Source organism: Chinchilla lanigera, unplaced genomic scaffold (assembly GCF_000276665.1).
Source record: "Chinchilla lanigera isolate Chin_1 unplaced genomic scaffold, ChiLan1.0 scaffold00027, whole genome shotgun sequence".
In the NCBI taxonomy this organism is placed as follows: domain Eukaryota; kingdom Metazoa; phylum Chordata; class Mammalia; order Rodentia; family Chinchillidae; genus Chinchilla; species Chinchilla lanigera.
Genome location: NW_004955428.1, coordinates 3,351,258 through 3,368,202, shown reverse-complemented (window position 1 = coordinate 3,368,202; position 16,945 = coordinate 3,351,258). Strand labels below are relative to the sequence as shown.

General features: G+C 38.5%; 2 protein-coding genes across 5 annotated transcripts in view; both read right to left on the bottom strand.

Annotated features, from left to right (window-relative positions):
* Positions 1-8,972, bottom strand: part of Clgn (calmegin) — a 46,991-nt gene extending 38,019 nt beyond the window's left edge. Inside the window, exons 1-4 of one of the 4 annotated variants that reach the window (XM_013515328.1) lie at positions 8,666-8,972; positions 6,419-6,568; positions 3,877-3,950; positions 3,196-3,254 (exon numbers count right to left, since the gene is read on the bottom strand). In XM_013515328.1, coding sequence (XP_013370782.1) covers positions 3,196-3,254; positions 3,877-3,950; positions 6,419-6,559 — 274 coding nt within the window. In that variant the 5' untranslated portion in view covers positions 6,560-6,568; positions 8,666-8,972. Of the gene's footprint in view, positions 1-3,195; positions 3,255-3,876; positions 3,951-6,418; positions 6,569-8,280; positions 8,302-8,665 lie in introns of those variants that run through there. The other 3 variants (XM_005386675.2, XM_005386674.2, XM_013515327.1) reach the window with 3 other exon arrangements.
* Positions 8,973-15,257: 6,285 nt separating this feature from the next.
* The window catches only part of Mgat4d (MGAT4 family, member D), a 36,915-nt gene continuing 35,227 nt past the window's right edge, over positions 15,258-16,945 (bottom strand). The window contains exon 13 of the mRNA XM_005386841.2: positions 15,258-15,522. Within this exon, the coding sequence (XP_005386898.2) occupies positions 15,514-15,522 (9 nt within the window). The 3' untranslated portion in view covers positions 15,258-15,513. The remainder of the gene's footprint in view (positions 15,523-16,945) is intronic.

Genomic DNA, 16,945 nt, shown 5'->3' with positions numbered 1-16,945 from the left:
ATAGGATAGGAACATTACAAACTTTACACAGTTATGGATAGATTAGTAGGAAAATATCAATGACTGCTGTAATACGTGGTGGTATCGTCAAAGTGGTTTCTCAGGAAGACAGAGATATGCAAGAAGGATCTAATAAGTAGTTACAGCCTAAGGGTTGTCAAAAATAGCATATTACCTCCTCACCAGTGAATGGGCACTTTTGAATCGCTAATGCTTTACATTACTTTTTTCCTTCACTTAAGAAAAAAAACAACACAACAATACAAGAGCCAGAAGTCATATGAATCAAAGGGTGATTTTTGGTCTATCACTGTGTACATGTAGTTACTGGATTTCTAAAAATGTTTTAAAATTTTTAGTTCCCTGCCCTCCCACTAGGTTATACTATCCTTTTTAAAAGATAAATTTATTTACTGGGTTCTTATTCTCTCACATTAACATCCTTATAATTACTAATTCCCCCAGAAGTCTTAATTTTCTTTTTAAAGAGAAAAAAAATAACAAAACAACAATAAAGACAAAAACAAAACAATAAAAATGATACAGAATTTCAAAACAAGATGATAGGAAATTAACAATGGTTGTTATATATTGCTATCTTCAACAAAGTTGCTCAGATTACCAGAACTAAGAATGCAAGATTGATCAAACAATTAAAGAGGATAAAAATAAAAAAAATTAGAAATGATACAGAGCTTCACTAAACAAGATGGTAAGAATTCAACAGTGGTTGTTATATTGCCTATTACTGTCTTCAAATTTATTCAGAATACCAGATGCAAAATTTGTTAAAAAAAAAAATTAAGCATTAACTGTTCCTTTCAATAAACCAATAGACTTCAGCAGTACAATTATCCCAGCTATCCTTGTATATACTGGAAATCTTAGTTTAAGAAGTACCAGTTTTATTTTTTAGCTTTTTGAGATAGTAAAGGACTTTTAAAAGTATGTTGTTTTGAAATGCATTTATGTATATATGAAATGTAATTAAGTATATACATTTATCAACTATGAGAAAGGTAATACCACTTTAATTTTAGAAAACAAGGTAATTTCCCATTAGGAAAGAATTTTTCCCTATTTCAAATAAACTATAACTTTCTATTAACCAGATCATTTACTTAAATTCTAGACAACACTAGTCAATGTAAATTTCCTCGTAGGTAGAAATTTACAATCTATACACCTTTATAAGGTTTCCTAAAAGCTGGCCAATTAAAGAACTGGAATTTATAGTTAAATATCTACACTTGTTATTAATAATAATCTGAAAATTTTAAAGACTTCTCCCCAAAATGCACCATTTATATCCCAGCACTTAATATTTTATACATATACACTTGCTCCTAAAACATGTGGAATGAATTCTATCCGGGTGGTACTGGATAGAAGCTGTGATTAACTACTGTGAATGCAAAACAACCTTGCAAAGAAATCTGAAATTGGACTCAGCTAACTACATGTGGACAAATACTACTAATATCAACACGCAAAACATGGTATTCAGAACCTGGAACTTTAACAGATTCCTATTTTTCAAAGTTGCTTTCAAGAAATGGAAAATGTCAGCCAGAAATCACAGCTGCATGTAATATGCTGTAAAATCTTTTTGTGATAGTCTTCAGAGAGTAAAGTAATATTGCAAAGTCATGGAAAGAATATATAGAAGGTGATATCACCGAAGAGTTTTAGTTGCTTGTCTATATATTTCCGTAGTGTTACCTCTCAAGTCATTGTGTGATATTTATGAGCATTCTGCACTTGCAAACCCAGCAGCATCTTCATATTTAAAAAATAATTTGAAGAAAGTTATTTACTTAAATATGTAACTTTCACTACGACAACAAATTAAACTTGCCTACTTAAAACATGTTTGCTTTTACTTGCTTTCTTTTTTTAAATTTTAAGCCGAGGGGGGGCAGAATTCAAATCCTAAAAGCCATTTTTTTTTTTTTTTTTGGTTTTTTGGTTTTTCTCCGGTACCAGGAACCGAACTCACAAACTTGCGCTTGCCAGGCAGGTGCTTTGCCGCTGAGCTAAATCCCCAGCCCCTCCTAAAAGCCATTTTTATTTGGTAAGAAATAGATACTTAAAATTTACCCTATGACGGACCATATATTAAATTTAGGGAAACCCCATCAGGGAGTACTTATTAAATATAAAGCAAATATCTACCCAATGTTCTTAAAAAAAAAATGTAAAATGTCTAAACATAGCTACATGAAGTCAAGGTTTCTGGGTGATATTGTATATTTTGTTTATCTAGACTTACTTTAGGCAGCATTTTATATCTCTGCTTCTCTGGGAGAAATAATTCTTTTGCCCAAATGGATTTAGGATGAATATACTGCATATTGCTTGTTTTTTGTGAATGGAAGTGTTCATTTTGAAATTACACAGGCATACACAATGGGAAGGATTTGCTTGAGTAAACAAGATATGCAGGCACAGTCTTTATCTTATACTGAAACAGAAACTATGAAAAGAAAGCACACAGGTGGCCTCCAGCACATGCTATTATCCGTTTTGCTGTTGTTCTGGTGCAACCGCCTGCTGGGTCTGAGTGTGAGGTCCCATGCTTATGGGCATGAGGTCCTCCGAGGAAGAGGAAATTCCACTATCACACACCTTGAGAACAGGCTGATCTTCCTGCAGGATATTACAACTGAAGAGGCTGGTTTTAGACTGAAGGAAGAAATTCTTTTGTCATTCTCCACAGTGGTCCAGTTAGGGAAGAAAAGATGGCTCTTGCATAAGGGACATTTCTTTGTATAGCTAAGCCTAAAGATAATGCTATTAGAGATCCTGTAATAATGGACGCAGGCCTGCTATCTTCTACCTCTGTGGTACTCAATAAAAAGACAGAAAAATCTTGCTGGAAATCATAATTTAATCTAGGTGTGCCCAAGATGAAGTGAAAACACAAAGACCAGCAGGAGCCTAAGAAGTGCTGCTTCAGGAAATGAAAAAGACCAACTACAAGCGAGTGAAAATGCATCTGTTTAGAATTAGAAAAGGGGACGGTAGCCTGTTTATAGAAGGAACTTCCTGAAAGAATATTGAAAGCAACAAGATACAAGTCTGAACATTTTATCTTGAAGTAGGAAAAGGCCTCTGGCTATTGTAATTTAGTCAAAATATGTCCAAAGCTACTCAACCTTAGATCACATTGGGTATAATATTTAAATATTTTACCATCATATATAGAAACCTCATCATCCGTATCATCTTTCTTTGCTTTTGATAAGACCCACCTGCAAGTAAAGTTGAAAATACACATTTATCAATAAAAATAAGACTAGCAATTTATACATATAAAGCATACAAGGAAAACGATGCATACCCAACCTAGTTACATTTCATTAGAAAATAAATTAATATTTAGGAGTTCAATAAGGATGTCTAAGTAACTCTATAAAGTTAAACCCAATTTGGAACCTTCTACTTGCAAGCTCCATGATCACGAGTAATGCACACTAAACCTCAGTTTTTCACCTTTAAGTGTTAATTTTATATAGTACTTATCCACCTACTCAGGAATGTCCGGCACATAACCATAAATAAATATTAACTTTTATTGTTCTGCCATTATTTAGGTTGGAAAAGTAACTCAAATTTTTCATCTGGGCTTACACTGTTAATTATCTGTCCTAGAGAATAAAAACTGTTACACTTGTTCTCTTTACATTCAGAAATGAATATTCAAATTAAATATTTCTACCAATAACAAAAATACATGATATTGGTTTACACTAAAATAAAGTCCTTAAAAGTTTTTATACATCTGAAGTAGAACTAATTGTCATAAGTCAATAACCAATAACTTCAAAAAAGCTAATCAAACCAAGGAAAAGATTCTCTTCAATGAATACTCACCCAGCCAACTTCCCACTATCAAAGGTTTCTGTGAAATATACTTCTCCTTTGGGTTTAGGTGTCTTATACTTAATCTAGAAAATAAAGTTTCAAAAATCTAAAGTTACCTATCTTTGCAAATATTTTAATTAAATCATCTTGCTAGTTAAGAGCTCAGTTCATGACACACATATAGATAATATAGCTATGACATGATGCAGGATCTGATCTCAAAACTTTGCATTCTAGGGAGCCGGTGTGACTGAGGCAGGAGGATCATTGTGAGTTCAAGGCCAGCCTGGGCTACAAAGTGAGTTTAAGACCAGCCTGACCTGCATAGCAAGACCCTATCTCAAAAAGACAAAAAACAAAAACAAAAAACACATGACTTTGTATCCTAGTAATGGTAAGATACACACGAACATAATAAATACCATGATGACAAAAGTACTGTACAGTATGTCCAAACAGAGGACACACTGACCTCTCCTAACCTCAAGGGGGTGGGAAGAATTAGAGAACATTTGATAACACATTTGATGTGCCTTTGAGTTCTAACAAAGCACAATTATTCGGGGAATGAAATCATGAGAAGCAAAGAAGCATAATGAAAATCATATAAAATGAAAAGCCTGGTAAACATATAGGCTAATTTAAAATTAACTCATATTTCACTGTAAGGTGACTTAAAGACAATATCATTTTTAGATTAGGATCACAGAGAAGAATAGTAGCACCGCAAAGCAAATCTCAGCGCAGCACTGCTGCAAGTGTCATGTCAGCATTGGCTGGAGGGACAATGACACGCTAGTAGCAGAGGGGCTGGAGTATGGTGGCTGCTCTGACCCTCATAATACTTCCGGGAGGGAAGTACCATTATGGTGCCCATTTTACATACGAAAGCAGTAAAGTCCACACTGGAGCACTGCAGTACTCTGTATGAGCTCGGATTGTCTGGCTCCATACCCTTAGCCATAATACAGTATCCGGAACTTCCCAACTGAGTAACTTGAAAGATTAATTTACTGACAAATCATCAAAAGATAACCTGAACTGTTGATGAATGAACATTTTGCGTTAAGTAACAAGTCAATCTGATCCTTCTTGAATTAGTCTTTTGTGATTTTTTATCTGTAAGATTAGTTTAAGATTTCTTCTCAGGCTTTAGGGGAAAGGATGCAGAAGTCTTTTTTTCTATTTTCATCAACCCTCCCCTGACTGGTCAGCACATTTCCCATCTGTTTAAGAGAAGAAACACATGGGCTGGGGATTTAGCTCAGCGGCAAAAGCGCCTGCCTGGCAAGTGCAAGGTCGTGAGTTCGGTTCCCGGTACCAGAGAAAAACCAAAAAACCAAAAAAAAAAATAAAAATAAGAGAAGAAAAACAGTCTTTAAACAAAACTGCATGTAATTACTGAAAGGGTCGAAATTCAGAAACCAAAATTGCCAGTCTTCTCTGAAGTTTCCTCACTCACAACTTCACTGTTCTCTATATTTGTAGTTTGGCAAAATCGGCAATGGTGTCACAAGAGGTTTCCTTCTGTTACACTACCCTTAAAGGCACCAACAGTTTGTTTTGCCCTTTAGCTATAGTTTGCTATCTCTTGATTACCCTGGTTATTAAACTGGAAACATTAAAGATTGTTCTTTTCCACTTCTTAGTGTCTTCTCAAATTATCATTAAATATAATAAGGAATGGTAAGCGTCTATCAACTTCTTCAGAGTATGAATGAGCTTCCAAAGACCCCTGCAGTAGCTGTAGCTAAGTCAGTTCTTAGAACTTTGAACACTTACTTTGTAGATCATAGAGCCAGGTTTTACAACAAATGGTCTTTTAGAATATGCACTTAAAAACTAAATAACACATAGAACATTTGCAAAAGAAGTCAATAAAAGTAGATCATGATTCCCCTTGGTCCTTTAAGAGGGGCTGGCACAATATAATAATGAATACTTTTTCACTATTGAAAACATTTCTGCTAGACACAACATTAGGTCCAAATGTCCCTCAGTGTGAAAGCTCTTACGGACTGTCAAGGTGTACCTACATCTGCTTAAAGTTCCCTGAAACATGCATCTAAACAATGCCGGACCAGAAAGTTGGATCAACCTTACTATACACCTGTTCATCATCATTTCCTTTTCTAATTCACCCTTCTTGTTAGCATCATCTCTCTTCAGAGGGAGCCATTTACTTTATTTCTTAAAGAACGACAAAGTATATTACCTTTTATTTTATCTGAAAAGGTCTTGCAGTTTCAGAAATAAAACTAAAAACTTTACTCTTTGCTAAAGTACTTAGCTCTTTTCAACCAATAATAAGCATCTATTTAGACTGTAAAATCCTTACACATATTTTTAAAAATAAAACTACAAGGTGCCATATACATATTTTCTTTCATATGTGGGCACTCTCAAAAAATACAGCAACAAGATAGGAAAACACAGTGTTCTACCTACTGGAAAATGAAGACTATTACAAATGGAATTCATCTTAAGAGATCCATGCTTGCTATATATCTCATAAGGGAATAATTTATAATTCATGTCTCAATCACCTTACCTCTGAAGAACTTTCAGCTTCAACATCAATCCCATCTGAATTTTTATCAGAGTCTTCTACCTCAGCACCATCATTCATAAATTTTGTATTGCTCGAGATGAATAAAAGACCCAAACATAGTCCAAAGCTTGGGAAATACATACTGACTATCTGTGAAATGAAAATTAGTGAAAATAAAGTTGTAAAAGATACATGTTAAGTATTGTAGAAAGAAATCACATATTGTATACCTCCTTTATCCTGAAGTGTTTTAAAATGAATTAACAAAATTATTTAAACTGTGCCTTGAACAAATCAAATGCAAACTTCAAATCTTTTAGCAAACAAATTCTGCACCTATGAACGTTCAAAAAGCAAAGAGCCAATGGCATAAAATATACAGTGATTGTCAAATTTAAGTAATATGTAGGCCCCTTTAAAAGAAAAGGCTAGGCATGATGGCATAGGCTTGTTATCCCAGCACTTTCGGAAGCAGGAGTGAGGCAAGAGATTAGGGCATGGCAAATGGGCAGGGCAATCAGATGTGACCTATTGTCTTGGTTACTTTTTTCTCGTTGCTGAGACAAAATACCCAACGCCCAAAATGAAGGAAGGAAAGGTTTATTTAGCTCACAGTTTGTGGAGGTTTCAGTCCATACTTGGCTGGCTCCGAGGCAGAAGATAGCAAAGCAACAAGAGCAAAGAGGAATGGCAGCCGAACAGCAAACAGCCAGAGCAAAACTGGAGGAATGGCAGCAAGCAGCTTTTTTCTTGCCTTACATTGTAAACAGGCTACCCCCACCTAAAGGGCGTGTAGCTCTCACATAATCTCCATGCCCTCCTCTTCCACAGGCTCAGCGTGTATACAAAGTAAGCACCCTGGCTTCCTGCTGAGTCACTTAGCCAAACCTCTAGACTCCCCAAGTTGACACAATGTATCAGCCATAACACCTATCAACCATAGAGAGCTGTCAAACCGCAGATAATCCTGGCTGCACATCCAGGAGTCACCTGTCAATCATGAAGAGCGACAAAGCACTGCACAGGTCAGGAGCCCTGCATGGGACCGCCCAGATCTAACTTCAAGATATAAAACACAGCAGCCACTGACTTCCTAACCACTGCCCTCTTGTTCCTGCACTGACCCCACCTATGTTTCTTCTTTCTTGTCTTCCTTCTTTTCATCTGCTTCTCTTCCATAAATTCTAAACTGTTACATTCATCGGTTGTCTCTGTCTAATTCTTTGAATGGAACATGGGCCTGGAACCATTGGACACCACACATTCCGACAACAGGGGGACTACAAGTGTTAAGACCCACCTGGGCAACTTAGCAAGACTTTCTCTCAAAATAAAACATAAATTAGAAGCACTTGGGATGTAGCTCAGCGCAAGGTTTTGGGTTCAGTCCCCAGTACCGCAAAGTAAAAAAATAAATAAAACATAAAAAATGATTCCTAAATGTTCACTTAAATTGTTTTTATTAAAATGTTGTTTAAGTGTATATGTACTATTGGAACTTTACAAAATCAAACTACATTTACAGGTAAACACCAAAACACTAAAGAAAAAGGATTTTTAATCACACATTTGAAGTGAAAGTGTTTTGCCAAAATTAAAGCGGAGCTGAAAGATCAAGCAAACATGGGCTTACTGCCACCAAGCCGCCTACCGCCCGCGATGGAAAAGTTGTTTTCCATTCACGGCTCTCTCCCTCCCCGCGCCTCCATCCATCCCCCCAGAGTTTTGTTACCACTGGCTTTTAAATCCCAAGCAAATGCCTCCTCTTCTGGCTTGGGCAGATGCTCTAAATAAAAGCAGCTAAAGTATCTGATTGATAGTAAACAGGCCATAGGAGGTAATGAGTTTCTAGTAATTAGCACCTTCCGCTGTCTCCCCAGGGGCGCACCGGAGCTCCGCGCAGTGTCCAGGGAGTGGCCCGGCGTCGCTGGCCACTGTCGCGGTGAGGGTGGTGTCCCCTGGGCTTCGCAGAGGTGGGGTTTGCGAGCCCAGCCGAGCCCGCGGCGTCCGAGCGCTCGCCCCGCCCTCCACGCCCCCCGCGCCCGGCCGAGCACGAAGCTGGGAAGCAACAGCGCTGGGATAACGGCCCCGGCCCCGCGGAAGCCCGGGCTGAGCCGGGCTGGACACCGACGTCCCCACGCAGCAGGTGCACACGGCCCACGGCCCATGAGGCCGGCAGAGCCGCCCCAAAGCCTGGCCCACGGCACCCCATTTCCGAACTCCACACCCCTCCCTCCTCGCCCAGACCTGTGCAGCCTTTGCAGTCGTAGGAGAGAGGGGTACGGCCCAGGAACGCCCACCTTGGGAGAAGCGGCAAGGACCCCAGCCCGAGGGCAAAGGGAAGCAGGAAGGTGGCCGGGTGCTCACACACCTGTCCTGCCGGCTGGTTTTCGGGACTGGTAGCTCAGGTGTCCGACTCAGCCACTTGTTCCCTGGGTTTCCCCAGGCCAATAGCGCTCAGGCTGCGGAGGAGTGACTGTTAATCGCGCATGCGCACGCGGCAACGAGCGAGGTGCAGCGGACAGCAGAAGGCTGGTGAGGCGCGCGCCTGCAGAGCCCGCTCAACGGCCTCCGAGCGCGCGCGGGCCCCGCCAGGCCACGCCCACCCCTCCAGGCCACGCCCACTCCGCCCCGCCCCGCCCCGCGCGATCGTGCTTGGGCCAGCCCATCTAGCGTGGGTTCGGTGGGGCAGGACTTTTCCCTTTGGAAGGCTTGGTGCGCTGAGCGCCTACCCTCCCTTAAGACTCTACGGTTCTTCCTACTGCTGCAAACCGGGTTCTGAATTTTGAATCTTACTTTTGAAAGGTATCCACTGCTTTGAGTTTCTTGTAGAGTTCTGTATTTTAGAAGGTGAGCCGTCCTGGTAGTCAGCGGAGAAGCTTCCTATTTCATGTGTTTGCGGGGTTACCATAATAAATGTATTTGAAAATATTTTCTTTTCCAACAATGTTACAATAATTTATGCAGACACATCTCATCGTGCTTCTTATTGTGATGTTTTCAACCCTCGTTGGTACCTGGAGTCATAGAAATGCTTCTGTTTCTACCTGTAATTATAAATATTCTGTGGGAACAGAGTGTGAGATTATGTAAAACTATCCCTTCTTCATCAAAATTTACTCTTTCTGTATCCTGGATTCAGGAACCATCAGTCATTTTTTCCTGAATCTTTTTTCAGCGTTCTGTTAAAAAAAGAAAAAAGAACTTTTACTTATCCATCATCTATATGATTTATTTTATTCAGAAAGTTTTTTTTTTCCATTGGTAAGGATTGAATCCCATGCCTTCGCATGGAGCTACATCACTCACATCCCCTTTCTTATTTCTTATTTTGAGAAAGAATTTTGCTAGGTCCCTATATTGCCAGACTGCCTCTCCTCAAATCTCTTGCCTGTCAGAGTTCTGGGATCACTGGTGTGGGCCACCGTGTCTGCCTTGTTGGCTGAGTTTTAATTTGTTACTGTTTTTAGTTACCACAGTGCCAGGCTGTCCCAAATTTGATCAGTGGAAGTCTCTTCAATCTAGTTCCTGTGTCTTTTTGACCTGATTCCACTATTTTTTTACATTTATTGAAATATGCTTAACGTGCAATTTGATGACTTTTGACAGTCAACCACCTGCAAAAGTTTCCTTGTCTCCTAAACAAACATGGATTTGTTTTATGTCACTATTTGATTAGATTACATTTTGCTTCAATTTACATAAGTGGAATTTATAGCATGTGCTTTGATTTGGGGCTGGCTTGTTTCAATCGACATAATTATTTTGAGATCCGTCCATTTGTTTGTGTGTGCTGGTCATTTGCTTTCTATTGCTGTCTTAGTAACTTTCTCATTGCTGGGACAAAACACCCAACACCCACAAGTTAAAGAAAGAGAAGTTTTTTTTGGCTCCCAGTTTGTAGAGGGTTCAGTCCATAGTTAGCTGGCTCCAAGGCAGGGCGGCATGGCAGAGGGGCATGGCAGAGGAGAAATAGTCCAGGGCAGGTTAGGCAGAGAACAGCAAGCAGTAGACTCCTTTTTACTTTTATACTATCCAGGCTACAGCCCTATTAGTTGGTGCCACCCACACCCATTATCCATACCCAGAATTATGCTAAACCAATCAGTGGGCTAATTTAGTTATCACACCCTTAATCCCTGTTCACAACCTTAGATCCAGCCATGTTTTAGTTACTTGTCTCGTTGCTGAGACAAAATAACCAACAGCCAAATTGAAGGGAGGAAAGGTTTATTTAGCTCACAGTTTGTAACTGTGTCAGTCCATAATTGGCTGGCTCGAAGGGAGGGTGGCTTGGCAGAGGGGCATCCCAGAGGGGAAACAGTTCATGGTGGCAGAACACAGCTAAAGCAACAAGAACAAAAAAGGGAAACAAGCCTCTTTCTGCCCCCTTTATCTCATCCAGACTGCTGGGATTAGGGCAGTACCAATCCAGTCAGTGGAGTGATCCAGCAATCAGACACCCTTAATCCTGGCATTAGTCCATGAATCAATCACAAACTCTAGATTCAGCCTCCTTCAAAAAGCCCACCCCATGATGGCATGAGGCTTTGGGGCGACATCTAGACATAAACCATAATAAGCCGTCTCTGAAAAGCCTGGCTTAGGAGTACATGAGGCTCTGAAGGGACATCTAGGAATTAGCCCTAACATTTGCTGAGTAGTATGTCTGTATCCAGATGCAAACTACCTCTTCATAGACATGTTGCTTGTGTCCAGTGTTTGGCTACTTCAGGTAAAACTGTTATAAGTCTCTGTGAACATGTCTTTGGGTGGACCCATGCTTTCATTTCTGTTGAATAACTGGGAGTGAAATGGACAGGGGGTGGGGAGATCTGGTTAACTGTTTGATTAAGAATATCTTTTCCAAAATGGGTGTACTATTTTACATTCCTAACAGCAATGTGTGAGAGGTCCAGTTGCTCCACATTTTCCTCAGGGCTTAGTATGGTCAGTCTTTGTTTTCAGTCTTTCAGTTGCCCAATCAGTGGTATCTCAATGTGAGGTAAAACACTATGACCCATGGTTTTGTTATGTATTTGCAAACTCCCTCTGTAGGTGTTGTATCACTTTGTAGTCCCACAGTAAATGAGAGTGTTTATTCCTACAGGTTTTTTTGTTTTGTTTTGGTTTGGTTTTTTCTGGTACTGGGGATCAAACTCACAACCTTGCACTTGTGGGGCAGGCGCTGTGCTGCTGAGCTAAATCCCCAGCCCCTTCCCACAGGCTTATACCCATTCATTGCAAGTTTAATATTTTTGTAGGAAATAGATGTTGAATATTTTCAAAGGAGTTTTTAGCCTCTGTGGAAGTAGTCAGATGATTTCCCTCTTAGATCTATTAGTTTTGCATGCTACAATCACAGATTTTCAAATAGAATCCTGAAGTTTCTTGTACTCTTATTATTATTTTTTTTTTTTTTTGGTTTTTCTCCGGTACTGGGAACCAAACTCACGACCTTCCGCATGCCAGGCAGGCGCTTTTGCCGCTGAGCTAAATCCCCAGCCCCGTTTCTTGTACTCTTAATACAAATACCAAGCCATGGTGTGCGGTTTTGTTAATGTGGCTTAGGAATCTATATTCCCTAAGTGCAATCTAATATTGCATTTCAGATTGTTGCACTATCATCTGTAGTGATACTGGTCTATTGATTTCTTTTTTGTATGCTATTATTGTTAGAATTCAAATCTGTTATGTTTACATCATTAAAAGAATTCGGAAATTTCCTTTATTTTCTATACTGAGGCCATTTAAAAATATTGAAGACATTTGATTTTTAAAAGTTTAGTTGAATTCCCCTGAACAAGCCTCTGGGACTGGTGCCTCTTTATGCTTTCTTGTCATTACTTTCATAGTTTTCTCAATTTCATCTTTGAAAATTAGTTGGTTTCAGCATTCTGTCTCTATAGGCATTAATTTTAGTAAATATATTTCTTAAGAAATTATATTTTTATCTGAGCTTATCAAAAAAGCAAACATTGGCAAAAGTTCATCAGCTCATATGAACTTTTTCATAATTCACTGTCTAAGAGTGGCTGCTAAAATGAGCACAATGGCTAAAAATGGATGCCAGGGAATCACTGAACACACATGGATGGAAAGAAACATAAAACATTTCCATGGGAAATACCTGCCCAGATTTACCTGCCACTATTGTTCAGAACTCTCACAATTCTCCCGGAAGGTAGAAGGCCCATGCAAAATAACACAACGAAAAACAAGACATTTTTAACGCCCGTAATAGCAGAGGACATCTTTTTCTCCTTTATCCAAGAGTGCAATGACTTTTATTATTACTGTGAGCAATGTCATTACTACATTACTAGTTGCATCATATAAATAAGCTGCTATGGTTTCAATCTGGAATGTCTCCCAGGGCTCATGTGCTGGATCTTGGTACCCAGCTCAGCAGTGCTGGGAAGTGGTGGAAATGGGAAGAGATGGGGTCTAGTTTGAAGTCTTCAGATCACTGGGCTGTACTCTTGAAGGGGACACTGGGACCTCAGGCCCTTTCTTTTCATTTGCTTCCTGGCTACGAGCTGATCAGCTTTGCTCTACCATATGCTCCTGCCACAAGGTGCTGTCCTGCCATAGAACCCACCCCAAACAAACAATCAAGTCAACCAATCATGGATGGGAACCGTCAAAACTGTGAGGCAAAATAAACCTTTTCTTATAAGTTGATTGTGTCAGGTTTTAGTACAGTCATGGAAATCTGATTAACACATATTCAATAATACAAAGTGCTGATGATGGTGGCTGTATCATGTCAATACTTGAAAGAAAGTTTGGCAACAGAAAATTTCATTTTGTCTCCAAAGTCTGCAGAGCCTCTATTCACTTTTTTTTTGTCTTTTTAAGACACGGTCTTGCCATGCAGTTCAGGCTGAACTTGAACTCACTTTGTAGCCCAGGCTGGTTCAAAACCCTCAACGATCCTCCTGCCTCAGCCTGCTGAGTGCTGGGATTACAGGCACATTACACTACGCCAGGCTGTATTCACTTTACTCATAAAAAAAAAGACTTCAGAGGAATCTGGTGTCCACAACCTCCTCTGATGCACTGTCATGGGCTGAAATGTATCATCTCTTCATATGTATGCTTGAAGAAAAGTGGCATAATAAAACGAAAATGGTATGACTAGTATAAAACAAATACCCGAACCCACCAGTGGAATGCTACTTGCTCTGCTATACCCCACATAGGTGTCTGGGCTCTCTGAGTTTCCCCTTCCTCAGACACTGCAGACAAGAGACCCCAGGTAAGGAGAGAGATGCTGTGCTCCAGACATGGAGCAGTAGGGAGCAGTTGATAAAGACAGATACTGGGGACGTCTTCCCTGCCTACATTAGAAACCTTTTCTAGAATTGCTTTGCACTGATCATCTAAAAGCTCTTATTCAGAAGCTGGGGATATAGCTCAGTGGCACAAGCACTTGCCTGGCAAGTGTAAGGTCCTGCGTTCAATGCCCAATACCAAAAAAGAAAAAAAACAAAAACTCTTATTCAGGCATCACTTCATTAAGGAGGGTGGCGATAGTGTTGGCATTTAAAGAGTGTCTTAACCTTTTCTTTTTCCCTCCTGGCCTCTGCCACTCTCCCTGGGTTTTAGTGAAGGCTCGAATTCCCATTTCTGGGCACCAGCACGTCACTCCCGTGGAATCAGCTCAGCTGTTAGTGACATGCAGAACATGTTGGGGGCCTCCTTTGACACCTTGTCGGATTTATGGCCCCAGCCTTGCAGGTATTTTGTTCCAGTCTTGAGTGGTGGGCTAAAGGAAACACACACACACACACACACACACACACACACACACACGTCTAAGCACCTTTCCAAGGAATGTTGCATATGAGGAAAACTATAATTTGGCTTAGTTTTTGTTAGTTTAGCTTGGGACATGCTCTGGCAGATTTAGTAACAGTTCAAAATTCAAGTTTAAAATCTCTGTAATGCACATACATTTTATTTTCTTCTAAAAGGAGAGAATGAAGTGGACACACCTCAACAGTTCCTCTTTGTTATTCTCATTGTAAACTGGCATGTGATGCAGTTCATATAGAGGCAAATGTGCAATGTTTTGCTATTCAAGGATAAGACAGAAATATGCAGTTAAGGTTTGTAACAGGTATCAATGGAATAAGTATTTCTTGTTAATGCTCAGAAAAGTGTAAATTCAATAGAATATTAGCAAGAAAAATAATTTTAATAAAGCCCTGTAAGAAACTGATGGATGTGGCAGAGAAAAAATAGTAAGAGTTTAAAAGATTTAAACAACTTAATTAAAATTCCTGATATAAAAGAACACTTTTAGGATTTTTCAAGGCACCAAGCTAAAATTTGTAATAACAAATGAGTAGTACAACACACTTTAAAATGCAGCTGTGCAGAGTTGAGATATTCTTTTCACAATCCCATGGGACACAAGGATTCACATTTTATCACAAAGTTCTCTTAACAATGCAATTAAATGAGAAGTCAACAATAAAAGATGGGAAAAACTGAATGCATTTGGAAAAACAGATACACTCCTAAATAATCTTTGAGTTAAACTATGAAATCTTTAATGCATACATATCTAGATGTTTGATAACCAGCTCAAATAGCACTTAGGATAAGTTTATACTTTCACATGGATTAATTAAAAGACAAGAAGACATTGTAGTGTTATCAGACTCCGACCTCCTCAAATTTGTGCTATGTCTTCAGATGTCTTAGCAACATGGATAAGAGCATGCTTCTACTCACACAGAGCTTATCTGTAACACTGGCAGTTTCAAAGCTTTTTCCCATTTACTGAGATTATCTGATGGCACTACTATTTGAGTGAAAAAAAATTCTCTTCTTTTTAAAGACATCTTGCTTTTATTAATTCTTAATTAAATAGTAATAGGGTATAAAGATCAGAAATAAAGGTTATATTTTTTCTTGTCAGAAGAGGTCATTTAATACTTTCTAGTCTACTAGTTTGTTCATTGCTTTTTCCTCTTCTAGATAGTCATGGATTTTCACCATTACAATTTCCAAAAGATGCCATTAAAAATAAAGATTATCTGAGGTTCCAGGGATTACAGAGTTTCTTTTTATTATTATTATCTTCAAATTTTCTGGAATAAAAATAAGAAACATGTAACATCTAGAAATAATATTAATTTATACAGATGAAATTATTTCTATGATTTCTCAATATTATTTTCTCTTGTGTCCTTTTTGATAACATTGCACTACTCCTTTGAGACGATAACTTTGCACTGATAAAAGTATTCTTAAGATGTACTATTAGGTAATGTCACTTGCAATAGTGATGTAGTTTTAAAACTATTGAAAATGGGTTTCCATCTGTGGGATTCCTGGGAGATCTATATAGGGAGATTATCATTACAGCCAAAGAATTGTTGGAAGTAATACACAAATATTTTAAAACACAATTTCTTTTTATTATTTAAAACATAAATAAATACAAAAATGACCGGAGGTAGCTTTCAGTGAAAACACATACAATTATCCTTTAATATTATATATGAAAGTCAGTGATTAAATATACAATGAAAAGAACTGAAGAAATTTTGCTGTTGGTGTAAAATACTATGGGTGCTACATTTCATAGGAAGATAATTTTGAATTTCTTGTAAGACAATAGTGAGAAAGCCCACAAAGGGCCAAGGGACTCATGACAGACTTGGGGAAGAACATACATTTCCAGCCACAAGTGCTGAGAGAAAATTGTCATGTGTATCTTTACATAAAGGGGAAACATAAAACTTTAACCGTTTTCAATAAAATTCAAAAATATTGCATATCCTTCTCTAATGAGTGCCACAGATATGGCCTTAGGTACAAATTCAGGTAAAACCATTTTGAGGGGAGGCTCTATCCTACTCCCTCTTCCTCCATCACTTTCAGTGAGACCTGTGACGCTCAGTAACAATAACAAAACAAAGTGCTACACACACACAAAGCCATTGTTCAGCTGAAATGTGGACAGAATTGGGTGTACTATAAATTCTTTTTTTGACAACCCTACTTCTGGTGCTTTTAAGTACTTGGCCTTAAATCCAGTGCACAGATTTTAAAGAAAAATGGCTTTATTTACTTGCTTTTCAATTATAAAAGAAATCCTTCTCTTTGAGTATTTTACTTGAGTTCTCAGAAATTACATTAGTGATGCCAAAATATTTTGTTATTCCTAAAAGTTTATGTTACATTTATTATAGATATAGAATATATTCCAATAAAGAACATCTATTTAAATTGAAGATCTAGGCAAATTTTGAAAAAAATCAAAAAGCTAGAAAGGTTCATTGGTAAGAAGACCTTATAATTTTTGTTTCATTAAATTATTTTAAAATCATAAGCTATATGGTTACAGATGAAATTCTTTGGTAATTTCACAAGACTACAGTATAGAAAATTATCTTTTATTTAAAAGTTCTTGGGGGCTGGGGATTTAGCTCAGCGGCAAAGCGCCTGCCTGGCAAGCGCAAGGTCGTGAGTTCGGTTCCCGGTACCGGAGAAAAACCAAAAAATAAA